Below are 27,782 nucleotides of genomic sequence, written 5' to 3'. Positions count from 1 at the left end.
TGTTGTCGTTTCCTTTTTGTGCTTGGTATTTAGTTGCTATTAATGCTTATGTTGTTCAATTGTATATGGCCGGGATTTGGAATGACATTAAAATTCCTAGCATGCACCACTATTGATAAGAAGAAGTAGGAACAGAAGGAGCAGGAGGTGACGTAGGAGAGGCAGCAGCAGAAGAATTAATTATCGCGCTGAGTTTGATTGCGGGCATCTTTCCTGCTCTGGTCAACATGCTGGTTGGGCTTCCTGTCTCGTGTCCAGACGCCTCCCAGCTCCCTGTGTGTGGCTGTGTTCTCAGGGATGTGTTCTGCCTGGCTGGCAGACGTCTGTCGTGATGGCATTAGCTCCAAGCCCTGAGTGCAGTGCCTGTGTGCCAGCCCATTGGTTGGTACGGGAACATCAATATGCTTGTGACTGACAGCCCCTCCCCGTCCCGCAGGCAGCAACACGATACTGGTGGCCTGCCAGCATCGGAACTGTTTATTAATATTAATAGCACTATTGTTATGGACAGCAGTATTGCAGAATAAATCGATTTAAAAATATCAGTACTATTTATGCTGCATTGGAATCTTAAAATAATCATTAAAGGTCTTAAAACATGCTTGATTGGTTTCTGCAAACAGAAATGTTTTAATACATATGTTTAGTGATGTTACTCTAAAATTGTCTGCATTCCAGGTATAAAAATTTAACTACTGTCCTTATAATAATAATAATTGACACTGAATTCATTCGGGTTGGTGCCCGTGCAAACCTGGAACAACATTTTTGATGTTTCTAAATAAAATCATAAAAGCATGTGGAATAGTAGAACTAGATGGTCTGTTTTAATCATGACAGACACTGCATCACCAGAGACACATGCATATCTGTTGATCTGTAATAAAAGAACTAGACTAAATTTAGTGGTTGAGGTTTTCCATGTTTACCTTCAAAAAAGCACCTCCTTTAAAACTGTCTTATTTTAAACTAAAATAATAAGTTCTTTACAGAAAAGGAAAATAGGCAGCACCACATCTGTTTAAGAATCTTTTTACAAATCATTAAAATTTTAGACACTGCAGTTTTGCGTTTCTGTCCTTGGATATTTTAAGCTGAAATAGCATTTTTCAGCAGATCTGTTGTAGGGCACATGGAGAAAAAAACTAAAAGTGCAGAGACGTAATGGTGCCTAAGCCAAGTTATTTGAAGACTGAAATGTCAGAGAGGTTTTAGAACAGATAGCAGTGTCTCAGTCACAAATAAGGGAAAAATGTGCAGCAGTTCAATCATGACACAAGAAGGTAAAAGCAACCAGTCTCGTTTCAGAATTAAGTATTTTTTTGCTTTTAATCTTCTTGTCTAAAGATGCATGTCTTCAAGCCCTCGTTAAGGTTAGAGGTGTGGAAGTAACAGATGAGACTGAATTGCTGGGCTGCAGTCTTTTTATTCATTTGACAGTTTCCTTGAGCAGTGCTTTAGCATGCTCAGTCTGTGGAGGCTGCACGTTGAGAGCCTGTTAAGTGTCACTGTGCACTGCACCCTTGTTCTGGCTGCAGTTAGAGTTGGGGTTTACATTCCCAAATCTGCCCCTCCACCCTGCACAGGGGCAAGGGAACTGCCAAAGTGTAACCACAGCCCCTCTCTGTGTGGATGTGGTTTATATGAGCCCACTTATGGCTCTGTTGAAATATTCATGTGCCTGTCGGTTTCGCTTTGTTTTTAAGAACTTTTTTTTTTACTCTACATCTATTCAAAGATAGTAGTAGTACGGTGCAAAGCAGAGAGTTTCCAGACCATCTCAGTGATTTGGGAGAGACCAAATCAGGTTAAGAACATTTGATTTGTATCTAATTAGTATGATTTTGGGGGAAAAAAAATGTGGATCTTTATTATTGGCAAATTAAGCATGACGGGGTTCAGGGCAGCATTTGATTGGGATGTAACTGGCATGACCAGGCCGTGATTACAACACCGTTTGAAAGTCCTGGATATTACTGACTCAGCAACGGGCTCATCAGAAGCTGAGGTGTTCTGCCCCACTGCAGATCAGGGAAGTGGGGCGGCCTGCGGAGTTGGAGCGATGAGTCAGTTCGTCTGAGTAACCTGTGAGTAATGAACGTTTTCCCAAATTTTACCTATATTTTGTCCCACGAATTTAAAAATGAATAATGGAATAAAGCTGCTAACGCTGTCAGTTAATCACCTGTTACAGTGATAGCAGCTATTGTTGCTGTCACCCAGGCAGTTTTAAAAGCTGTAAGAAAAGAGCTCAAAAGACAAACGGGTGTCATATTTGCATTTTTACAAAGAATGCTGCAAAAATGAGTGGTTGGCTCTGATCTGCTTAGCTGGCTGAGTGCCTGGAGCAGGGATAGCTGCCAACCGACTGACCAACAGACTAAATCAAGAGTGGTCTCAGCGAGGCACACACCGCGCAGCCACTATTACCACCTGACAGCACCCGTGCATCACAAGGAAGGTGGGACCTCCCTCTTTAATGCTGTTGTTTTTGCTTGGCGGATTAAAGAAAGAGCCAGGGACAGGGAAAGAGAGAGAGGCCTGGTAGCAAATGGGTAAGGAGGAGCATGCGATGTGCATGAGAGGCTGTGATAAATCTCTTTTGTTACTTTTACTTTGCTTGTTGATTTTAGCCGTTTGTCATTTAGCGGCTTTCTTTAAAGAAAAATCCTCTCTTTTATCATCGCAAAAGTAAAATAAATGTGTTTGATTCAAGGAGAATATTATGCCAACAAAAATGATGAGGCTAAGGCTTGCATTTATTTCTTAAATTGAGGTCATATTTGCTTGTGTTGTTTGTCTCTTTTATAGTATAGTTATACAGTATATCATCCTGTGAAGCCATGACAACTGTATTTGTAATTTCACAAACTTTTACTTTATCCAACTTTTTTAATTTATCAGAATGCACATGAAATGAAGGATTCTCTCAGACACCCTACCTCTGTGGTAACTGTGAAGGGTCTTCTGCTCTCAGAAAAGAGGGTGCAGTTAAAATGAATACAAAGTATTTGCTCTCGGGTCCAGGTGAAGACCTGATCTGTGCTTGAGGGGTGAATTGAGGAGCTATGGTGAGCGTAGGAAAAGTGGGGCAGGGTGGGGCTCGTGGAAGGATTAAACCACTGTCTTTCTGCTGAAGCCTACAAACCAGGGTGAAACACCAGCCACCAGAGTCCGCCAGCAGGGCAGACATTGGGCTCCAGCATGCCTTGTGGAGCTCCTCCACTCTTCAACTGCTCTGCTCCCGTTTCTCACCCTTCATGGTCTGACTTCTCTCCGATAGCTACAGTACGTCCCTGTTGAAGCTCATCAGACCTCAGTAGCTAATCAAGATGAGGCGTGGGCAGTCCTGGGACAGGAGACGTCTCAGGAAGGGTAAAGTGCTGATGGAAGTCCAGGCACTATTCTCTAAACTAGAAATCCCAGACCAGCGTTCTAACATGGTTTTAGGGAACACTGTGCTATAGGAGGGAGAACCCCATGGCACTGTTCCCACAAAGGCCCTGATGGATCCCACATGTCACCCTGGTCTATGTGTAGCTCTTGTTTTCTCCTAGCTGACATGCTGAGCGTTCACTCCTATGGAAGTGCAGATAGGAGATATTTTGAGCTTGGAGACACTTGAGAGAATTAATATTTTCTGTTTATCTCGGGCTTAATTACTCAGCTCTTTATGGTTCTTGATGAAGATGGTTCTGCCATTCGCTCTCCTTTTAAAAATGTAGCAAGACTTACACTGCCTCTTTATTGAGGCTGTTCCGTTGAAAAGCCTTGAGTGTAATAGGCAGGATGCTGTAGGTGACATATACACTATTGACAGATTCCTTTAAAAACCTTTGTTAAAGCCTTCCAAGATGACATTGGAAGTGTTTTTCTATGAGTTCAAAGACCATGCTTGCAACTGGAATACTTGTTTTTCAAAAGGAAAACTAAAAAGTGATATTGTGGCCTTTCTGCCTCAAGTTCAAAACATCACAACAAAAAATAAAAACCCTTTCAAGCTGTGCATCCTTTCAACATCGACAGCTTTGTGCACTTCAGTGCCAGCTGGTTTCCAAAACAATAGAAGCTTCTGACCACTGCTGCAATTATTCTGTCGATACAAGGGTGATCGTGGATGAGAGCTGTTGCTTAATCTAGAGGAGGATTAATTCAATAGCAGTTAAAAAAGCAAGCAGGAGCAGAACTTTATATTTTATAGAACCTATAAATGCTCTCACTTCAGTCTCGGCACCATTGCATCGTATGCTCTTCCTTTTATTAATATCAGAATGATTTATAAAGATTTATCATGCCGTTCCTAGTCAAAGATAAATTCGATTTATGCTAGTGTATGTTGGAGTTTATACGATTGTGTGTGAAAGCAGTACATTAGGTTGGTGGTTTATTAGCTTGAATGATTGGTAGAAGTGACTGGTTCTAATGGTCTTTCTCTGGCAGTGTATGTCGCCTTTATCTTGTGGTAAAAAGTAGGTTTTGTCTTCGGCTGACAGATTATGAACGATTCCCACATTTATAATAAAGTGTTTTGCTGTGTCCTCATCAATTGTACGGATGCTTAGTGGTAAAGTATGGGGAACAGGTCCCAAGCACCGTGTGTCAGATTTTTTTATGTTGCGTGTTAAAAGTTAAAAAGCAAGTTCATGCGCTACATTTCACGCCTCCCTATGTTACTGTGGAGCTTTCCTTTCCCAGGCATTTCTCCCCAGTACGGACCATGTCGAAAGCAGCTTCTGCACTCTGGGCAGTGAGGGGATCTCTGGGCCAGATGGAGCTGCGCGTAGCTGTTAATAACATGAGTTAATGACACGAATCAGCCATTCAGCCCATCAGTTCATATATTTTCCATAAAGTTTCTCTTTTATCACTGCATCCAGCCCGGAAGAAGAGCAGAAAGATCCCATTGTCTCTGCCTCCACACTGTCCTGGCAATCTGAGTCCATCTTGTGTCATGGGGAACAGCTTGAAAAGAAGCTTTGTTTCTCCAGGGTGGGAAATAGACATGGATGTGAAAAAGATAAGGTTTGGTTGTAGGTTTAGAGAGAGAGTTGTGAAGCCTTTTGGGTTCGCATCACCAGCTCCACTGCCATACTTGTATGTATGCAAGTACCGTCTAAGGCTTATTCCTGTTGTCCCCACTGTGATGTGTAATAATGGCTCCAGCTGGCCATGTGTTCAGTAAAAGCTCTTTAATAGAGCCAAGAGTCTCACTTGGTAGCTGGGCAAACACAAAGCAGCCATAAAAAGTTACAAACAAGAGGAGTCCATTCAACTCCTCTGGTCTGTTTGCTATGTACAGTACTAGCTAATTGATCCAATGATCTCATCCATCTTGTTCCACACTCCCACAACCCTTTGTTTAAAGAAGGGTTACAGGTTGTAGTCTATAGCAGGACAAGACACACAACTTCTAGGCTACTGGAGAAGTGAGGAAGGGGGAAGACTAGATTAAGTTTAATGTTTGTCACTATTCCGTGACAAACATCCCGCAGTCAAATTCCGACTTTATAGTCAGATTCCAGCATCTGTGGAATTTGGATCAGAAACCCAGAACTCTTGAGAGAGTCCAACGTTTGTAAGCAGGCCTACAGTGCCCGGTGGAAAGCTCACAGGATGTGCTTTGTGAAGACGGAATCCCTGTGGCCTCTCTGCTCTGTTGAGAAAGAAGAGGCGTCCTGACTCTTCAGTCTGCTCTTCAAAGACAGCCCTATTTCTCGGCTCAACTGCTCTTCAGAGACAGCATGGTATATTCTGCCTTTGGAAATTCTCTTTAATAATCTATGCTAATTATGCTTTATTAGATTAATGGATTTTAGAGCTGCTAATGAAATTTGGCATCAAAAATCACTCCATGCTGATAGGCCTAATTTGGGGCTTTTACTGCACAAATCACATCAGCTATTCTTAGTCTTAATGACAGTACAGTTATGTTATTATGTGGAAAGGGTATGTATACTTATTACTGTAATTTCTTTAATAACTAACTTTAAGTTCTTATAATGGTGCAAACGTCGTCATGTACAGTATAACAGGATCCCGCTGCCATCTGTTCAGTTGCCGCTGATATTTATTTGATTTATTTAAAATCGAAGCCTTAAGGAAAGCTCTCCCCTTCCAGTCTTGCCTTATCGCAGCCAGCTCTTTAAAATATTTTATTGATCATAAATTGCCTCAGTAATTATTCAGGAGTTATTTGGAGCTCAGTCTCTGTAAAGAGCTTTCTGTTCTCTGCATGTTTAGAAGGTCTGATACGCTGTTGCACTCATGGTTAATATTTCATTAGTTTTATCTGTGCTGCAAATGTGACTCGTGTGTTATCCTTGGATGCTTTATACTCCCATGTCCTGCAGGTGTTCCAAGCTCTTTTCCTGGGCATTGCTTGCATCCAGCCCTAAGGAATCATTTTATGTCACACTCTTTTGATTCTGGTATCATGCTGTCGTGCCTACTAACATGACACCACTGTAGCATTGCAGTGTGATAGGAGAAAACAAATTCAGCGAGCACAGAGTCCTTAAAACTGTCCTTTTCTGTTTCTCCGTCTTCCTCCCTTTGCCTCCCGTGCAGTACAGCCTCGTTCCTGCTGCAGTATATTCACAGCTTCTTCTCGTGCATCACACCCTAACCCCAGAATAGGGCTTGTTAGTAAACACGCCAGATGTATAAGATTTCAAGTAAGGCAGCAAACTGCTAACTCTTATCAATCCTCAGGGGACACCAGATGATGAAGGCAGGAGATTTATACTGAGATCCAGCGCTTGTGAGTCTGGACATTGTTGGCATCTGTGATGTGTGGATGTACTGAGCATCAGTGCGGTGCTGGCATTTTAAAAAAATCTCTCTAGTTCGGCTGCACGAGTTTTCTGCTTTTATTCCATTGTCCCCAGTTCTCTTCTTGTGTGCTACAGCATCTCAAGATTTTGTTTTGCCCTTTGAACAGAGCAGTTGCTGTTCGCCTTGTCTTGTGCCATTATTATTATGTTGTTCCTGGTCTTTCCACTCCAGAGCACCAGAAGGGGATTTTTTTGTGTTATACTGATGAATTCTATCATCATCTTCGTCTGTACACACATGCCTTCTTCTCATTACTGTGCCAGTTGGTTTTGTAAACCCTGTAGAACCCTGAGAGAATTCTGAAAGTTGTTTGTCAGCTGGTTACATGCGGGGCCACCTGAGAGGAGCGAGGAGCTGGAAGGGCTGACCCTACAGTATGTCGCCGTATAATCACTACCCCTGGGAAATGCAGTAAGGGAACCGGTGTTCTGATTCGCACTACAGCAGCCATGCAGAATAGCCAGTGATAGTATCTGAGTTTAGCATACGGGGGAAATTATGCCCTCTCACCCATATGCTTAAAATTAGCACTGATCCTTTTGTTCTTCATCCTGTGGGATTGTATACAAGCCCTGTGATGTGCATGCATTCAGAACATATTGCTTTCCAAGTGACTTCTATAAACAGTGTCTTAATCCTGGACCAGTGTTGGTAAATAGAAATGTACAAGTAGAAACAAAGATCGTGAACAATATTGAAACATATGCACGTTTTCGCTGAACGATTTTGACCCCTCTTCTAGTTGTCCTTTGTATTTGAGCTGCCTTTTTTTTTTACGGTTCGTGTTTTGCAGGCTTTGGATTGCTAGCAGAGAGAGAGCCCTGGCCAAATTCTCTTGTAGTCTTTGGACTGCTGCCATTAATTATCCCTTTGGAAACAGACACTGCAGCTTTTCAAATTCTCTTTTTGGACAGAGTGTGTGCTGGCATGTGGAGAACAGCTTGCCTGGGTTAGTTCATTACTATGCAGTGCAGAGAGTGTGTGGAGAGGGAAATGAGGTGAGTGAGGGGGAGGGGGTGGGAGAGTGGGGCACCAAGCTGTTTAAAGCACCAGGCATTCAGTGAACGGAGTCAGGGCAATAAGCTGGAGCAGGAGTTTCAGTATGTGCAGCCTGAATGACTTGTTCTTATTCCCTGTATAGGTGAAACATTGTTTGCTAATCATGTTTCTCTATATAAGAGATGTTTACGAAGTGATTTCTCCTATTCAAGCAACTGTACACTAGAAACTGCACCACGAGACAGTGCTGTTTTGGTATGCTAACTGTAGAGTAAAGGACACCATGTCCTTTTGAACATTACCCAGCTTCGTGCAACAAAGTACCATATCCTTCCATGCATGCAAGCAGTTACAGAAACAAACTGAGGCTACTCTGAGTGAATACAGCGCCCTCTGCTGTGCACTGTTACCTATGGTAGAATGTGCCTCATGGTCCCATTTGTAAGCCTGCCAACTTTCACTGCATTCAATTTTTTTGTACACAGAGATTTTGTACAGCACTGCTGTAATGATGTAACCAGAGCTGACTTACTATCTTTGTTGGGGGCACTGGTTTTTGGCAGAAGTCAAAGACTTCTATCCAAGCTATTCAGCCACCAGCTTTAAACTGGCATTTTTGCTCTGGAAGAGCAGAACAACAGAACTATTTCATTTCATTTCATTTCATTTTTTATTTCACAAAGCCACAGATCATATTTAACAATTAGGGGCAATCAGTAATGTTCAAGGTGCTGAACCTCAGAGTAATGGTTCATATGATGAGTATGTCAGTAATGATACATCAGAGGTTGCCAGTATAAATACACTACCGCAGTAGATTATCTTTCACACAAAACCAAAGATGGTGATTAGTAGCTTACCTAATTATGGGCCCTAGTTATTTTATTCATGTTTTGCTTTTAAGCATTTTAAGATAACATATGAGATCATTTGCTTTGCAATTGGTATTTTAGAATGGCTGGTGTTGAATATTCTTCCTTTCTTCTAGTTAACCTTGCCCTCCAGCAGCAGTCTCCTTCTTTCATCCATATATCCTCCCTCCTCTTTAACTTCAGCAACAATTTGAGAGTTTGCCACTCCTTTGGTGGGTTTCAGGAATCTCTGGGAGAGGAAGAGCAACAGTAGCAGCAGAACAAAGATTAAGAGATTACTTCATACTGGGACTCTTTAAACAAATGGCCACATGAGGATGGTGGGGGTACACTATTCTGGATTTTCCTCTTGTGTTCAGCGGGCAGCCCTGGCTGCAGGCACTTCCTCTCTCGTTTTCACCAGATTCTGCATTTCAGTCATGGATGTAATGGCGGGCATCCCTGGGTGATACTGATCTCCCTCTGCTTTCTTTCCCGGGCATGTTGTTAGTTGCCGTGCTCTCAGATGGCCTTAATTAGCTGAGAGACGATCAGAGAGAGGGGGTGAGTATGTTTGTGTGGGGCGTGGGGCGATCGCGACAGCCCTGACAGACCACCGTCAGACACCGCCATCCATCCCTGACGCTAATCCCTTCTAGCAAATATTTAGACCTCCTAATAAGCTGAAAATATGGTTACAGTTTTGAACGCGTTGAGTCACGTCAAGCAGATGTCTCCTAAAGCCGAAAACAAACAGCTTGGGCAATGAGATTGGATCTCCTCTTCGCCTGTTGAACTCGTTAGTCAGAAAAGATGCTCCTCTCTCTATGAAATTGAATGTTAGTGAGAGGCGTGTGAAGTAAGGTGTAGCCAGGCCTCTATCAGTCAATCTACACATAAGGCTCTTCTGCAAGGGTGGCTGCCTGACGTGCCACAATCCATCTGAGAGATAGCGGACACGGCATCCAGCAGTGCTGTTCCACCACGAAATACATTGAAACGTACACTGCCAAAAGATTCACCAAGTCCTGTTCATCCAGCATCACACATCTTAAAACAAACAAATCTCAAAATGCAATAAGCAGGATGTAAAGATCTTGGAGGTAGAAGGACCAAGCACGAGTGTGTGTTTGTCAGTAAATGAACATAATGAACCCTACCTATTAGTGCAGACATGTACTCAATGCACTTTTCTTGGCTAACTATTACACTTGCACTAATGGTTAACATCTTCTGTACTACAGTGCAATATACGTTAAAGTGTGTTAAGATGCTCAATAGACAGGTTATGTTCTGCTTGGATATAAACTTGAGCATCCCTTTTAGTGAGCATATTAAATTTAAATTATCCAAATATACACTATATACAGTAGGTATGTTGACTATGTGAAAATGTGCTTTTCAGTTTAAAATTGCAAGCTCACTCACAGTGTCCGATTCCTCTTTAGATTTGCATGCATAATTAGGGCAAGTCCCGCAGGTCAGCATTCCCAGCAAAGCATCTCTTCATAGCACCAGGCTAGCATGCATGATGTTATGGATTAACGCTCTGTATGGTAGGTAGCTGCACACAGTAGGGTCAGTATTCTCAGCTTTCAGACAACCCTGCTGACATCCTGCTGCTGGTCACTTGAAGATCTCTTCAGAATTCGCGCTGTCGGGAGGCGGATGCCCAGTGAATGGCCCCCAGTTCAGTTAAGTCCCTGAATCCCACTGTGCAGTGCTGCTCCAGGAAGGAATGGGTTTCATTGTCAAAGAAATGGAATTTGTCGTTTCGGGATATGATCCAAAACGAAAGGTGAAATGTAGGTGAGCAGAGCTAGGCAGAGCAGATAGGGCTCTGGATGCTCAGATACAGTATCTTTCTGAGATAGCCTTTTAGTTCACCCTGTGGGGCACAGGCCTGCAGTACTGAGTGACATCTTTCTCTGGAGTTCTCATCTTTTGAAGACGTTTCATTGATCGCTCACCCATTGAAAATGCATTCCTACAGAGACATGTACCAATCCTATCAGGTGGCGTGACAAGTTTCACTGTCACAGAATTGCACAGTCTGTATGTACTTGCCAAATGTCCTGACCCAAAACATTTCCATAATTAGTAAGGGTGATTAGTTAGGAAAATCTGACAATAAAAGTACAGGATTTTCGTAAATGTACCTTAAAGAATCATTGGCGTTTGGCATCTTTGAAGTTGCCAGTAACTAAAGCTTTTTATACATCATCAGGAGTAAAATCGCCAATTCACGATGGGGAATCAGGGGACGGAGGAACGGGCAGTGCTGACCTTGCTATGTGTTAGCCTTTCACCTTGCGCAAACGCAAAGCAGAAACCTGGGCCCTGGGATCTGATGAACGAATTAAAAGCCAATCTGCAAATGGCAGAACCAGATAAGTCACATCAACAGCTCCCAGAATTCTCCTGGTCTGCATTCCTCTCCGCACTGTGCCTGCAGTGTGGAGTGACCTGGAGATAGTCTGCGCGCTCCAGAAGAGGACTGAAATACTAGAAACACATGTTGAGGTAATTAGCATCCCGTACAAGAGCACTGTGGCTGCTTTGTGCATTACAAGTCCGTCTGCCTGCGTGTGGATCAGCGCTGTGTTCCCCCAAGCGCGTCTACCTTCCTTGTGTTTTTCATTTCCATTGGAAACACATGGCAGGACTGTGGCGCCAGGGCTCGCGAAGAGAGCCCGTGGGTTCAGGTTACAGAGCAGGAGAACATACGCAGAGCAACGCCGGGCTCGTTACAGCTGCGTGGAAATATTTGTGTTTCAGGAAAGAAACAATAGGCGGTTGAGGCCGGAACGCGGATACGAAAATGCAAAGTTCGGAGGAGGTTTTCTGGCGCGAGGGGCCCCTTGAGGCCTTATGCTCTCCCAAGTCCTGCTTCAACGCTAATTAAGTGTAATGTTCTCTCCTCTTCTGACCTGCGGATTCTTCTCTGCTTCAAACTTTGACTTGAAGTGTTGCGTCGGCACTATTTCCATGTGTTGTGAGCCTTGGATAAGATTAGATCAACTTTATTGTCCCCTAGGAGAATATTTTTATGGAACATAGTGCTTCTGTACATCTGAATACATCACAAAACATTGCACATCACATTTATTACTCATGCATAACTCGTCACAACATAGCCAAATGACATCTTATATACATACATACTGTAGTTTGTTACATAATAGCGTAATGGGTTGATACTCACACAATTGCCTTTACCCTTGCCATTTATGTGTATTAACTGCTTTAATAGATAAGGAAGCAAATAAATATTATTATCTATTTGATCTACATTTGGAATCCCTAAGACGTTTTCCAGAGGGAAGAAGTTGATGTTCAGATTTAAAAATATAAAACCGATCCGATATAATTTTTTTTCCCCCTGTCTAATCATGGATTGTTGAAAAATTGTCTGCAAGGAGGAGAGCTGCTTCACTCCCATAACCTTCGCCGCTGTTCGGACAAGACAGGTGGTTTTTGATCTTAAATGGATTGATAAGTTACCTAACTGCACTGTTATACCATATTTAATAACGCTCTCGATTATACCTTGGTAAAAGAGGAACATTGCTCCCTGTCTGACTCCAGACACTCTTAATCTTCGTAAAAAAAGCTGTGAAACTCCAGTATCCTCCTGTAAGAAAACAAAATGAGCAGCCTCTTTGTAAAAAAAAAACCAGTATGAAACAATGCCAGGCATAATGTGGAGGAGGCACAAACACTGCAGCACACAGTAGCTTTGACTTGGGTTACGCAGGGCCAGAAGCAGACACTCAAGACGATGATTGAAGCCATTCTTGAATGGCCTGGGCATGGCTGTGTGCATTTTATCAGGACTGTTTGTGTTCTGCTGTTTTATTTGGCCAGGCGCTTATCCCGGCCTGTACTCCCGTTCTGACCGTCCTTATTCAAGGTATTGATTTAGGCTGCCTGCGTTGGCTCTTGCTTTCCACTGTTGTGCCGTTTTAACCCCATTTTGCTGTACGAAATCAAATGAATAACAAGTACTGGCCCAAAAATGAGGAGGGTGTGAATCTTGTGGTCATGAAGGGTGGGAAAATGAAGACAATTCTGCTTTTACACTTGTCTGTGGGTCTGTGACAGATGTGGAACGCAGTCCAGTGTAAATGAAAGATTGCACTGTAACGCGTACTGTGTCAGGGCTGTGTTGCAGCCTGCTGCGCGCTGGGAGTGTTGACAAGATGGATCTGCAGTGCTGTCTGTGTGCCTCTTTGTGTGGAGAAGATCGAAGTCATGGGACTTCCTGGCAGTTGTTTCTAGCAGGGGGAGGCTAGGGTAATCACTTTCTCTGGCCTGTCCATGACTCCCCTTATCCACATGGTAGAGAGGCGCCTGCAGGGTTCAGGAGGGTGTTCACAGCTCTCACATCACCCTCTAGAGATGTTTGCCACCATTGTGCTCTATCACAGCAGCCCTGCTGGGCTTTCACTCCAGACCAGTCTCTAATCTCTCTCTACAACCTGTCCCACCTCACTCCTTAGAATAAAATAATTCTTATCTTTTTTTTTTAAGAATGATTATACTTGCACCACTTCTGTTTTAGTTGAGTTCTGCCTGAAAAATTGGCCATTTTCTCAGTTATAATCTAAACCAACATTATTACACTTCCCTGCTTGGCTCCAGTGAGTCCTGCCTCAGATATCTTTGAACAGAAAGTGCCTGTTTCCTTGAGAAATTACCGGGTGAGCACTGAGCTAGATCATTAAGGGGCTAAAATAGCCTTTTGTGCCTTATTTAGACCAGACGTGCACACTTCCTACACTGTACAGTACCTGTCTGAACAACAGCTATGTCATGATCACTTGTTTATTGACTGCACACTCCATCCGCCCCCTGTAGAAACATGAGAAGTGGCCTTGTTGTTTGAGCACTTACACTCAGGCTCTTATTTGCTTTAGCAGTTTCTTAGTAGATTGCACCAATCCTGTGTTAGACCAGCAATGCACAGAAGCCCCTTTCAGAAACAGCTGTTACCATCTGTGGAGCAATCCAGTCAAACGGATGGGGACACCCAACACCTTCAGGCTTCAAGCTGCTCTGGTCTGCTCCCCACCTCCCTGCGGCACCCTGTTAGGTAGCTACAGCATACTTCGCTGCTGAACAAGCAGTTTATGAGCACAAAGAACAGAATGGATTGACTTGATCATCAGGGGATCAACACAGTTTTCTGATTTGGTAAGAGTTTAGGATATAGGATGAGATTAACTGAGGTCTCTGCAAAGAGAGAAGTTAGCTCTTTTTCTCTTGATAAGCAATTAAAGCCTGTTCTGTTTTACGTCATCAGGTAAAGAGCAAATGGTAATTGATGTTCTTCACATCTCAAGTCTTTCTGGCCCCAGTATTGCACCTTTTAGCACTTTGCATGCTGGATACAATAAGAAAGAAGAAAAGTGTCATGCCCTTTACTTCTGCATCAGACGGTCTACTGATAAGAACTTAAGAAAGCTTGTGGATTGGCAGACATTTGCCCAGTCTATCCTATTTGGTAGTTAGTGGCTAACTGATCCAAAGATCTCATCAAGTATCGTCTTCAACAACGTGACTGGATAGCTTGTTCCACACCCCCACAACCTTTTGCGTAAAATAAGCACTTCTTGTTCTGTGTTATATGCACTTCTACGTGCAGTAGTTTCCTTTTCTGTCCTTTTCTTCATATCAGCTATACTTATTGGACTTTGTCATTAATTTCAGTCTTGACCCTGTGGTCAATTTAGTGTGTAACCCCTGTGTAAACAGACGACCATGAATTCTGTGATACTGATCTAAACTGAATGTTTGTGTTGCTTCATAATTAACCGATGGTAGTTTTGAAGCCCTTTCAGCTTCTTTTCTATTTTCATTTATCTTGACAACAGATTTCTCCTTTAAATTCTTCAGTCTTGCATGTGGGGGTGGGGAGACTCGACCACATTACCAGGATCATCTCCTACATTGTAATAATCATTCGAAGAAGTGACCTATTGCTGGTTTTAACATTACCGCTCATCAGCAAAACATTAAAATAGCAAAGGGAATATCTGCCCAAGTCTAAAATCAAAGAGACAGGTGTGTGTTATTGGAACAGGAATATTCCTTCCTGGTGCCAGTTTGATTTCATTAAACCCTAATATAAACTGTCACACAGAATGTTTCCGTTTAGTGCTGAGCTTCTGACTATGAAGCATGTCAGTGTAATTTACATGCAGCTCCCCAGTGAGCAGCAGGGTTTTGTTTCACACAGAAAGCACCATCTAGTCCTCTTTCTGAAGCCCTTGTAGTCTGACGTTTCTGCCCCATGAGAGCCACGCTTCTCTTCTGTCACTGCCTTCTGGAGACTGTGCTGGCCTTGTCACCCAGCAGCAGAAAGAGAGCGTTGCGGTTTTTCTCAAGGCAGCGACAATGAGCTTCCCAGCTCTGTGCCAGGGGTCTGTCTGTCTGGTCCATCGGTTTTTAGGACTTGTGATACCTGGAGGAAATCCAGATGTAATCCAGTATTAAAGGACCTTGGCAAATCACTGCATTGGAGTTTTGCACAGTTTGGTTTATTTCACTGCAAGGACTAGCTATAAATCATTTCCTGCACTGCTGCCAATACTGATGTCTCTGTTTTGCAGATATAGCTTCCATTCTACCCATTTAAGTGATGATTGCAATAACAATGTATACTACTTAGTCATGAAGCTCTCTTCATCATTCTTTGTGGAGTTCTGTGATTCCAGGATTCTGTCATTCATAACATTTTCTTTTTTGCAGGGTGCAAATTGATCAGTGCATAGAGTGCTGATCAGTTCTCTTTCCCACTTCTTCTCTCCCATAGACTTAACACAGCAAAAGTGCCAGATCAGAATGTTGTGACTCCTGTATAATTATCAAGCCTTTCTGCAAGTAGCAAAGGCTTTTAAAAATACTGTGTTATTTATATTTCCATTGTTTTTTGGCTTTCAGTCCATACTCATCATTAATTCATGCACTGCAGCTTCTGGACTTCTGCATTATAAACCACAGCTGACAGGGAGTGCAGGTACTGTCTATGTGTTATCTCGTCTTCTGTGCATGATACTGGCTGGAAGGTTATGTACAGTAATGTTTTTTAATTGCAGGCACTAGCCAGGAGTGTTACTGAGTTTTATCGGGCTTTAAAGAAGCTGTTTAACTATTTATTCATTACTTCAATGCATACTCCATTAAACAATATCCCAGCTAGCTTTTTTTAATTAAACCAGCTAAGGTCATCAAACATGAACATTATTATATGAAGCGCACATGAACAGAATCCTTCAATGATGGCACATCATGTAGTGAATAACATACAGACTCATCTATCACATGCAGCTAACATCACGAACACTGTGTTCCATCTCAACTAAGTGCAGTCTGAAGCGATGAGTGAATCTGATCATGGCCTAGTCTCACTGACTTCTGCTTTTGCTCACGATCTTTAACTCATATCCAGCTGTGATTTATTCCCTCTAACCCAGACTCTTCTTGCATGTGTAAACCATGTGAACTTCTGAGCCCTTGTTATATATACCGGTCCCCTGCACAAGACTGACTGTGATTGAGGCGACCATGCCTTTGTTTAGCACTTGGCAGTTTTGTCTAGGGTGTACAATCTCTGCATTGAGGCTGCTCATGGGAACACGATGGCGATCTGTAGAGGTCCGGTCAAATGAAGCATGAAGAACAAGCCTGTAGACCCTTATTTTTGGGGGAGCAGCTCCTGGGAGGAAATGTGCTTCAGTGCCATGCCAGGGCTGAGTCTTTGTGGCACGTGCCTGTGCAAACGAGCGCTTGACCTGACCAGTCTAGGAGCTCTCCGTTTCCTGGCTCTCGACTGGCATTCACGCTCCCGGCTCTTCGTGTCACCGCTGTCCCAGGGGCCCCCGCCCGCCGGGGCGAAGTAATCAGGCTGAGTTATTGAAATAGCCGCTGGCCAGATGGGCTTCTCGGGTTGCCAGACCCTGCCAGTGATGTCACTTCTCCATCCCCGCTGCCCTCCCTTCTTGCTTCGCGTCCGCCCCGAGCTGCTCTGCTCTGTCTGCGGCTCTGCAGGGCTGTAAATATCATCCCAGTGACATGGGCGGGGAGCAAGTGAGAGTAGAGGTCGTGCAGGGAAGGTCTAAGTGCTGCGTCTTGGCACCTCGCAGGATTTTTAAACAATAGGGTCTGCGATGCGTTTATGGCCCCTCAAAAAGGAGGCGGGGCGGGTATTTTTATTAGATCCACACTGCCAGTAACTCGGCACAATAACACGTAGTCATTGCCTTCTGCGCCTCGGTTCCCAGTGGAAATCACTCCACCTTACAAACCTGGAACCCTGCAGCAAAACTTAAGACAGCGACATGAAATGCAGGACTTCACATGTCTGGCTGCTGGCCGCTGTAAATGCTTTACTGAGTGCTGTGGCTCAGTGCTTGCAAAAAAAAGAAAAAAGTCAGCTGGTCATTTATTCTAAAAAAAAAATTGCTAATTTTGATGATGAGGGTTCCACGGCTCCTTATAATAAAAGTTACTTGCATTTGTATAGCAGCTTTGATCCCAGAGCACTTCATATAGAGAGGAACCGGTGCCGCTGGAGTACAGCGTCCACTGGTGGGGGGGGACGTGGCTGCTGTATCAACAGATGACTTCACCAGTTAGCCAGGTACACTGGGTTAGCACCCTACCACAGGATCCTCAATGACCACAAGTTGTCAGGACCTTGGTTTAAGGTCTCCTGTAGCACAGTGGCTCTAAACGCCTTATTGGGAAGGGAAAGGAGATTTGGAAGAGTTTGAAAGGGGGAAGTGTGTTCTGTTATTATTCTGGGATTCATTAACAATCTGAAGGTTTTGAAAGGGAATGATAACTTTACTGGAAAAGACTTCCACACCACGTTTTGTTACTACTGTCTGGCTTACATCACTTCCTTATTCCTGTGCACATGCACCAACTAATATCCGTACATTATATATACATATCACGACAAAGAGCACCTCCTACTGGTCCACCAGTACCACTTGCAGCAGCAGCCTGGTTTTACATAGAAGCCTCCCACTCTGGTACTGACCAGCCTTGATCAGCTTCTGATCAGCCTACTAAGTGGTAATGCTGCTGTTGTGGTATAATGTGAACACAGTGCTCGCTGTGAGCTGTTGCTGTAGCTGTACTCTTCATTTTTAGTACTTAAATTGAATTGTTAGCGCAGTGGCTGGGTGCTGGGCAGTGCTTCTCTCCTGTACAGCGTTGCCGTTGAGCTCTCGGTAGCTGGGCCACAACAGGTGGAAGGGGCGGGTCAGTGACTGGTTAACAGTCCAAAGATTGTGTGATACAGTCCAAAGATGTGCTGGCAGGTAATGTGGCTTCTAAAACAATGGGCTCTGGTGTGCATTTGTGTCTGTCTGCGTGTGCCCTGAGATCGACTGGCATCAGTCTCTGGCTTCCCCATGATCCTGGGGGTATAGGATGAGCTCTACAGGCCTGAGCCTGCTTCACAAGCGACGAGCTGCCCCCTGTCCTGATGGCAGCACGTCTACGACTGCCTCTTGATGGCTCGGCAGAGCACGGCAGCAAGCCCGCCCTCACTCGGGGGTCCAGCTCGTCGAGCCGCGAAGAAACGACCTGCGCATCCAGCTCCGCTGGGTGTGAAATGAAAAATGCATAAATAAGTGTTCAAAACAGAAGTCTTGTCCGGGCCCGGCGAGGAGAGCAGCAGGTGGCTGCGTCCTCAGAGGGGAACACTGAGACCCAGATCGTGACTCTGCTCTCTCTCCCCTCCTGGGTCTCATTTCCTGGTCCTACCGCGGTGAACAGCAGATACGGATTGACTGGTGATGTGGGCTGACTTCCGGGACGCCTGTTGGTGTGCCTTGTTGCTTAGCAACCTCCAGGGCTACATATTTAATTTGCTTTCTGCGCACTGAAACAATGTGGATTGTCTGATCTGTGTGGATTAGCAGAACGGAATCCGAAGAGCTTGTCCTCTGAAAGGAATGATAATTAGATTTTTTTTCTTGTTTTTTGTTAGAGCACGTTTAAGAACTCCTTAGCCCTTACCTCCAAATCACTGGTATAGACAGCAGTGAGGACACTTTATTGTATGGTTGGGTTTGAACATTTGCAGTGCAGCTCAGCTTTCAAGTTCCAGGCTTTCACAAGCTTAGAAAATAATGCAGATATTTCAATTGTGTATATTCATACAATCGGTCATAATAAATTCATTTGTAAAGTCGCTGCACTTCTGTTATTCCTGGGCCTTGCAGGTGGAAATATTGGGGGCAGCATGGTGTAGTGGCTAGGTACTACTCAGGTTTTGTAACTGGTGGGTCGAGACCCTGCTGTTGTACCCTGACTGACTGACCTGTGTCCCATGAGGTGTGGGGGGGGGTCACGCACTCTCTCGTCCGCTTAACACCATGGACACCAGCAGGAGCTCTGGCCCGATGAGCCGGTGTGGCTCAGGTATGGAAATGACAGAGAGTCTATTAATATCCCCCCGGATTGTACTCTCTACAACAGAAGAGACATTTTACTAAAATGAACAAAAAACCTTGTTTCAAACGAAGGGTACCAACATAATGCAATAACTGTCTTTATATTAAAAGGGGAAAAAAGCATTTACGTCATACACGAAGTCCAAGAAAAGGGCAGGCATGTGCAAGTCGGACCCCTTGTATTTATAGACCCAGTTTCTTCATTGCCAGACAAAACTGTTGGTCTTGCTTTCTGTCTGTGCTTGACGCGGGTGTGTTTTTGACTCTCCAGCTTGGTCTCCCTGGGTATGTGTGGATCCAGCGCCTTGTCACACGCAGGGAAGCAGCTGAGCACTTCCTTTCTAACCTCTGCTGAGCCACAGTGACCCACTAAATGACAAAAGCCCGGAGTTAATGTGTCAGCTGAACAGCAGTGATGCCCATTACGAGTCCCTGGTCTCTCCCTCCCTCTCTCTCTGCGTTTCTCTCTCTTTCTCTCCCCTTGCAGGGCTCTGCTGCCGGCCCTCGTCTGCTTTCAGTCTCTCTTGCTCTTTCTCTCCCTCTTGACCAGCGAGATGAATAAAACATGATTATATTCATCCGTTTGTGCCTGTCCTTCTGAGCTCTCTTCAGACCGGCGTGAAAAAACATTCCTCAGCCTGTGTTCGTGTGACGTGTGTGCTCATGGTTGAATAGTGCCAGGTCTCTGTCGAGCTACGTCATCTTCCCTCTCTGGCTCAGAGATGCCGGATGGGGCTGCAGTTTGTCTTAAATGGGCACTGCACACAGGTTGTTAGGGGTTTGAACTCGGAGTAGACTGGGAAGATCGACGTGCTTCAGGAGATCCTCTTGACAAGATCTGCTAACATCCAGACGTTAGGGGAACCGAATGGCCTCCTTTCGTTTGAAGTACGAGAAACGATTTTGTTGCTTGTTAGTGGCGACTGCCTTCCTGTCTGCTTTGTCTGTTGTGGCTCGTTAAGATTGCAAGTTTAATCACCTTTCTTTTAGAGCGGATCTTTAAGCCACATGGTGAGGTGGTTTGAGGGAGGGGTGAAGGTGAGCTCTGGGGATGGATTTTACACTGAAGCCAGGGCATCACTGACTATCCTCCCTCTCTCTTAGCTTTGCCCATTTCTTCAACTTTAAGCCTTATTCAGGCACACACTAATGTCCAGAGAGAGAGAGAGAGGAACAGTGTCAAAGGGAAGTTAAGATCTGATAAATGGAAGCAAAAAGGAAAATCGGAGATAAGGAATTCCTACACGTGAAGAGTTAGGAGCACTGGAAGCTTTCTGACTTGTCTGAGTCCGTCAGAGAAACTTTAGTCTGACTAGCAGGCTGTCAGTGCCGAGAGTGAAGACCAATCTCTATCTGCTCTTCCCTAGGGGAGTGAGGTCCTGTGTGTATGTACCACATGCACCTGGATTTGTTTTTCCAAACAGCTTCACTGTCTTGTTAAATTTTCTTCCCATTCGAATTCTGCGATAATTCCCATTTCCATTGCAAGCCATGCGTTAGCCGGGAGGACTGAAGACCTTGGAGTGGCCTTTGATACCCTTGTTCAGCCAGATCCTTTCCTCATTATAGGAGAGGATGCTCTTGAGCTACTTACCCTACTTCTCTGCTTAGCATCAGGATGCGGTTGAGCTACTTAACCCACATTTCTGCTTAGCATCACCCGTATTGCTTGCCTAGACGGGGTGAAATGAAGCTGCGTCTTATCCTGTTTGTGGCTGCCCTGGGAAAAACTGGCTTTGCATTTGATTTATTTTCTCGTTTTCTTGTTACTGCAGTGCCTTACTGGCAGGAGTCTTCAATCTGCACTTAAGTTCCGTATACAGTATGTGCACACCTCCTCAACTACAATGCTGAATCGGTCATGCAGAGATGATCACATCCCTCCTGACTGGCAGTCCCTGCCTTGCTTTTTTGTCTGGCTTCAAATTTCTGATTTCAAAACTTTCCTAAACTTTCTTCCTAATTCTTCCTAAACCCCCTCAATGCATTTGTGTGACGATCTGCAACTTTTTAAAAAATATGTTAACTATTCTTAAATGGGGATTTTAAAGCAGCTTTTTCTTAGTGTTGCACGTCTTGGGTTTTTTTCTCATGAGCTTTTCGGAGAAGTGTCCCTGCACGTGCGGTGAATCAGAGTAGTTCCTCTCAGGCAGTGTCAGCAGGGACAGCTCTTGTCGATGTTCACCATTGTGTGGTGTCAGGGAGTCAGTGACCACAGCGCAGTTGTCTCTCTGCGGTCAGCCCTGACCTGTCACCTCACTTAGAGTCTTCTGTCTCAGGTGGGCATTCCTGCACCCCTCAGTTCACACACAGGGTTTGTTGCTTAAAAGATGAAAGTGCACACTGCACGGATTGTGGCTTAGAAGAATATTATAAATGAACAGAAAGTAGGGTCAGACTGCTCCATTCAACTTTTGTGGAAATTTGGGAATTATTGCAATATTCAAAGGTGTACTGCATGATATAGCAGGAGATTAGTGTTAGTTAATAATCACTCAATGTTGAATGAAACCGTAATCTTAGACTGTAGCCTGAATTAGGAAACATACTGTGCACTGATGTAAGTGCTCTGTTTTTGCCTGGTTTGTTTCAAAGCTCTGGTTTTGATATTTACATTCTGGCCATGTGTCTTTCTTTTCAGTGCCTTTATTTTCCAATTCAAACAAACGTTTCTGACATCATGAACTGTAATTCCACTTAATGGCTGATTATCAAGACTGGCTTGTGTTTGATGGCGAACGTGAGGTTTTTCTTAAAGGGGACAAGACAAGCTGACATCTGGATTTCCTGCTCATCCTCCCAAATTTTTGTTTAATGTTCCACAAGGGAGAATGTTATCTTCTCGGGAGTCACGGTCATTGTGAAGCAGAGAGAAAAGAGGTCTCTTTATACAGAGGAGCAGTTTCCCATCTGTAGCCTCAGCTCGCTTTAAAGGAGTTAACTGCTGTGCTGCTGTTTTTTTTTCCACCATGCCACGTAATGTAACTCCAGCTGTGGGAAGCTGGTAGAGTATTTGTTTTCCTCGAAGCAGCAACAGGAGTTTGGAAAGTGTCCGGACAGCGTGCATCTACTGTGCCCTAGCTGAAGACGGCAGCTCGCCAGGGAGAAGTGTGCGGAGTTCAGTCTCGGTTTGTTTTTATGCAGCATCGGCGACGGAGGCACAGACACAGAATGGCTGCTTTGATCCGCACCCGTGTCGCCTCTCCGCCTTGATCACCGGCAGGATTTAAAAGAGGGACACTCCAACCTGCCTGTGAGGCAGTTGAGTCATAGGAGTTTAACGTAGAACATCTGTTAGTCCCTCTATTCTTTACAAAGAGCTCAGAGAGCAAGGGAGGGGGAACGAGAGCTTCTCTGTGCACAGGCTGAAATCGCTGGAGAGGACAGCATGGGATAGCTAGAGATGCTTAAGGTATGGTTTGTTACAGCTCTCCTCCTGTCTCCTCCCTGACGCCTGGCCTGCAGTCTGTGACCTGTTTTCTTGCTTCTACGATGTCTTTTTTTCCCTCCACTCCTCCTCTTCTGTTCCTGTCGTTTCTTTTAATTACAAAGTACCCAAGCAGCGTTCGGCAGTGTGTTAGAGCTCACCAGCACGTAGTAATTAAGAGACATCATGCTGCTATCTGTTGACATTCCTAGCAGGGGCAGTGCGTTCCGCATTCTTGGATGTAGGTCTTGACAGCTTTGCATAAAAACCCCAAATACTGGAGAACAAAAGGCAGAGGTAAACTTGATTTTTTTTTGCTTTCCCTTTTTGGCAGCATTTTTCCATGGTCCTTTCTTTAGGCTTTCAGATCTTGAGAGCATGTGTATTAGTGGCTCACCTGTACTGAGCTTTGCGGGTGCAGGCTGCGTAGGTGAAGTACCCCACCTTTAAATCCAGTTGATCTGGGACCTTACTCTTAGCTAATATCTCCTCAACTCGAGCACAAACGTTAGGCTCCAGAGAGACTGAAGGAGACAGCAGTGAATAGCAGACTGTTAAAACCTCATCTCCAGGAGCTGATGTGACAAGACTCCATCAAACTAAGCTTCTGAAGGAGATACCTGGATGAAAACACGTTTTGTCCTTGAGCTTTCTGCTTAAGATTATGTGATCATTCTCTCGAGAAAGAGTGGAGGAGTTTTAACAGCACTGGACATGAGCGATCTGGCATCCAATGTTCTGCTGGCATCAGCTGAGCAGACACTTACTGTGAACATAACACAACCCAGTTACAAGAAGTTCAGTTAGTCTGTGAAACTGAAATTCGTTTGACTGCTTGGAGTTCTCAGATTAGTTGCCCTAATGTGCAAAGGCTTGAGTTTCTTTTTCCACTGATCCTGACTGCTTTTAGGCACAGATGCAGGTTGCTTCTCATCCAAGTCTTTAGCCGGGGAATCCTGGCAAAGTGATTTGGGATGTCACCTCTTCCACATTGTGGAATTTCAAAGCCTTTTTTTTCCCCCGTCAGCACATACAGTAATGACAAAACAAAAAGGTTAAGCTGCTGTTTTTTTTACTGATTTAAGAAAGGCAGTATGAATAATGAAGTATATTTCTATAATGCGCTGTATAATTTATTAGCTGTGTGCAGCTATAGCAGATGTTTTCATTTTTGAAAGGCGGGAGAGTTATGGTTTATGGTTCAGTATACATAGCCGGGAGTCTTTTTCATTCTTCAGTTTCTCACCCTCAAATTCGCTTTCTAAACAGCCGTGAGCCAGAGGAGAAAGAGGGAAAGGATTGTATCGGGAGATTACAAAGTGCTTTGCAGTTTCTATGGAGAGCAGTGACAACCCCACGCATGGTCTGGCTGTTTGTCTCTGTGGGCACCACGTTCTGCTATTCATTCGAGAGACCAAAAAACGCCTTGGCTAATAGTTTAGCTAATAAATTATAAATGATGTGCTCTTTCCTAAACAAAGATTCCATCTTAGCATGTGGATTAAGCCCATTATTAATGAGAATTATCCCTCATGTAATAATCGCACTGTAGGTGGGGTTTAAGTGAAGCAGAGCAGATCGGGCACTGTAACGGTTTCTCTGCTTTGTGCATTTAAAAGGCGTGGAAAGGTTCAGTTAGCTTCTTGGTTTCAGCTTTTCTTTTTGTTAGAAAACACTTGAAAGATTTGACCGAAAAGGTGAAGTGCGCTTTATGGCCAGGCCCTTGTTTTATGAGGTTCTGCTAACCTTTTTTGATCTTGCGTGCAATTTTGAGAATACGGCGCCTGTTTTACCAGTTCATAGTGGATGTTGCTCAAATGTTTATTCTCTGGATTTGAGGGACAAAATATTGATTTGATTTACAAAATGTAATTCTCTACATATGTATTTAGATTCGTATCTTGTATCGGATACATCCTTTTTTGGATTCTGTGCTAGATTATTACAAGTTTTATAGTTTACAGTCCATTGTACAGTATGTGGACACAAAGGTTGGTTAACGTGTGCTAACATCATTCCGTCTAGCTTGATTTCTAAGTGGGGGGCCTTTGACAGCTGACAGAAGCAGCCTAAGAAGAGTACTTTTTCAGTGCTTCACATCATTTCTGATTGGTAATTTGGAATGAAAGAATAGCACACTGCACTCTGTTCTGTGCATTACAGTCTGTCCCTGGAAAAGCGTATTGAAGCTGATAGAAGAAAAGCCCCTGTAATAAGGGTGGTGAATCGCTTCCATTGTCTTGGCTCAGACCTCCAGACACTTCCGTCAGCGCAGGTTCCCAGGTGAGAGCGCGAGGCTTGATCACAAAGACTGCGCTCAATTGTTCGAGCAACTAATTCTCCCCGAGATGAATTACTCATCTGGCGAGCTGTGTTAACAATACATCTCGCTGCGTTCATCAACCTTTTTAATCACTTTCTTCAGCTTTGTCACTGCCATCACAAGCAATTTCAATTTACTTGAATAAGCCTTGCGTTCTGCAGTCAGTCACCATTCGATTGGTCACTTCTGTTTAAGCTGTAAACCCCCTTATGTATTTTTATTTAGTTAGTACTTTATGCGGGATCAAGGGGGTTAACATTGCTGCTTTGCAGCTTTGAAGCCCTGGGTTCGATTCCTGGGGTGCTGTTTGCATAGAGTTTGTATGTTCTCCTCATCTTCTTGAGGGTTTCCTCCAGGGAATCCGGTTTCCTCCTACAGTCCAATGACATACTGGCAGGTTAATTGACTTTTGGGAAAACTAGCCCTGTTGTGCGTGCGTATCTGTGTCTGTATGCTGCTTGCTGGGATAGGCTCCGGCTCTCCTGTGACCCTGTGTTGGATAAAGCAGTTAGGATATGGATGAACGAATGTCACTTTTATTTAAAGTGTACTCCCAAGTAGTGCCTTAACCACTGATACAGTGGCCAGAGCTCCACACCTACAGGTGAGTGCTAGTTCCTGGTGCCAGCTGCTGTATGATGGGCGCTCTTTTCTCCACGTACCCCAAACTGCGCTTGAACTGGACCTGGAGAAGCAGTGGCATTATACTCTTGCAGACCCAAGGGGGTACAACATCATGTCATGTTTCAGGTTAAGATGTGATCCAACCACTGGTGGTCAAAGGCAGAGTCCTTAACCTTGTTCCCTGATTCCATAACCTTGTTATATTCAAACTGATCTTGCGCATATGTGAAGGAGACTTTTTTTTTTTAGACTCACTTTCTAATCACAGTTGTTTTCTGCAGGAACTGTTTCTCTGGCTGTTTTATAAAGTGATCAAGACCTTCATGTATTGTTACTTAAAGGGGGGGGCTACCCACTGTACAGAGGTGTGTACCCATACACTCCAGTGTGACCCCACTGTTGCGGAGGGAGGTTCTTCCTGAAAGGTGGTCAAGGATGGGGGGAATCACAGATGCGGGCCGGTGAAGACCGCTAGCTCACTGGGCTGCTCTGGCCGCAGTGCGGCTCCCTGCCTCTCTCCCAGGCCTCTCACGGTTGCGTTGCTCGTGTGTCCTCTCCGCAGATTTCTCCGTGACCACTACGGACCGGTGCCGCCATGTTCAGGAACAGCTTGAAGATGTTGCTTAGCGGTGGCAAGTCCAACCGCAAGAGCCGCAACAGCGGTAAGTCACGTGACCGTCGCTGCGTGTTTTAGAGGCGTGTCGAACACAAACATGCTCAGTTTAATATGACGTGATACATCTTCATTTACATGAATGCTTCATTAAAATTTCAATGCCCTTTCAACTTTGCACTCGGCCTGAGGAACAAAAGTTGCTTGTCTGGGCTCTGCAGACAGTGCAGTTTCATTAACGGCATAAGTGATTGTAATAGCACTTTCGTCTGCTAAGTTCAGGGGCAACTGGAATTGCACTGCCCCTAGGGTTTCCAGATAAACAGGCCAAGAGCACTTCGCCATACCCAGACACATTCCACATGCACCCCACTTCTGCAAACATAGACATATTCTTGTAGAGAGACCGCGGTACAGAAACATGCACAGCAGCACAAACAGCCTGAGTCACTGTTTGAAATGCCTTATATTTCAGGTGTTTGAGTCTGCAAAGCCCTTCTGTTGTCCTTTGGTTTGTTTTTGATTTGTTTGCTCGCATGCAAAGACATGGTTCAACATGCACCTGGTCTTCAGAGAGTCTGTAGTGATAGAACTGAACGTGCCAGAAGAGACAGCAGCAGCACTGTCATGATGGCGCTCTCTCCCAGTTTTCCAGTGCTTTTATAATCCTGAGCAGCATCACGGGGGTGAAATGAGCGATAAGTGAAGATGGAATTGAGATATGCATGCGAACCAGGAGTCTCCGACTGCGTTCTTGGAGGGCCTGGTGCTTTCTCGCTTTTGTTCCACCTGACCTCTTGGATATTCAATTAGTTTAAATGTTCGACTAGCTGTATGATGCCATCAGTGACCCATGGGCTGTTTAAAGTTGCTTGGAATGCATTGTGCACTGTAGAGTTTCAGCTGTAAGGCAAAGAATATCGATGGATGCATTTATATTTGACTAAGTGAGGAAACATTATTAGACTGAATCCATGAGGACTGAAGTGGTATCAGGAACTCGAGGCCCTCTGTAAACTCTGTGAGCTGGGTTTGAGATCTCCAAGGTGTACTGTAAATGCATGAGCAGGAAAGCCGCAGTGTAAACTGAGGTCATGAGTCCTGTGTCCCTTCCTGTACAGCAAGCAAGGGATTAGCCCAGTACGGAACACCGCTGCTCCGTAGTCATAGCATTGTATGGCCACAGAATGAGCTTTCTTTTGGTTTGCCTACAAAAACTCCGATGCTGCATGCATCACATGTATATACAGTACATAAGATAAATCTTGGGATGCTATAGCTCTTTTCACTCTGCTGTGTGCTGTACAGTGTTCTATATGGTGGACCAGCCAGGTTATGGGAAGGTTAATACTTCCCACATCTCATCTGAAGGTTACCTGCACGTAGAGTTAGCAGTAAAAGCAGAAAGGTGATTGTACCGGTCCTGTAACATATCAATCAAATTTACTTGGAGGGAATGTGATTGTGCATGTCATGATTTCTGCTGAGAGCAACATGCAGTGTATGCACTGCTTCTTCAGCCAATGATTATTTCATATCTGTGTTTCTCTTGACCTTTTTGAAGGAGGTTTACATGATAAAACATGTTACTTGTGCCCTTTTAAAACCCTTACATACAGTAGTTGACACTCAAATTAGT

General features: G+C 44.3%; 1 protein-coding gene across 2 annotated transcripts in view; it reads left to right on the top strand.

Annotated features, from left to right (window-relative positions):
* LOC148814645 (protein TANC2-like) overlaps positions 1–27,782 on the top strand; it is a 225,536-nt gene that overhangs the window by 63,805 nt on the left and 133,949 nt on the right. For both annotated transcript variants that reach the window (XM_088906068.1, XM_088906067.1), the window contains one exon: positions 26,093–26,192. In XM_088906068.1, coding sequence (XP_088762194.1) covers positions 26,126–26,192 — 67 coding nt within the window. In that variant the 5' untranslated portion in view covers positions 26,093–26,125. The remainder of the gene's footprint in view (positions 1–26,092; positions 26,193–27,782) is intronic.

Source organism: Atractosteus spatula, chromosome 26 (assembly GCF_055471065.1).
Source record: "Atractosteus spatula isolate fAtrSpa1 chromosome 26, fAtrSpa1.hap1, whole genome shotgun sequence".
NCBI lineage: Eukaryota > Metazoa > Chordata > Actinopteri > Semionotiformes > Lepisosteidae > Atractosteus > Atractosteus spatula.
The sequence above is the reverse complement of the archived record's forward strand: the minus strand, read 5'-3'. Positions and strand labels throughout refer to the sequence as shown.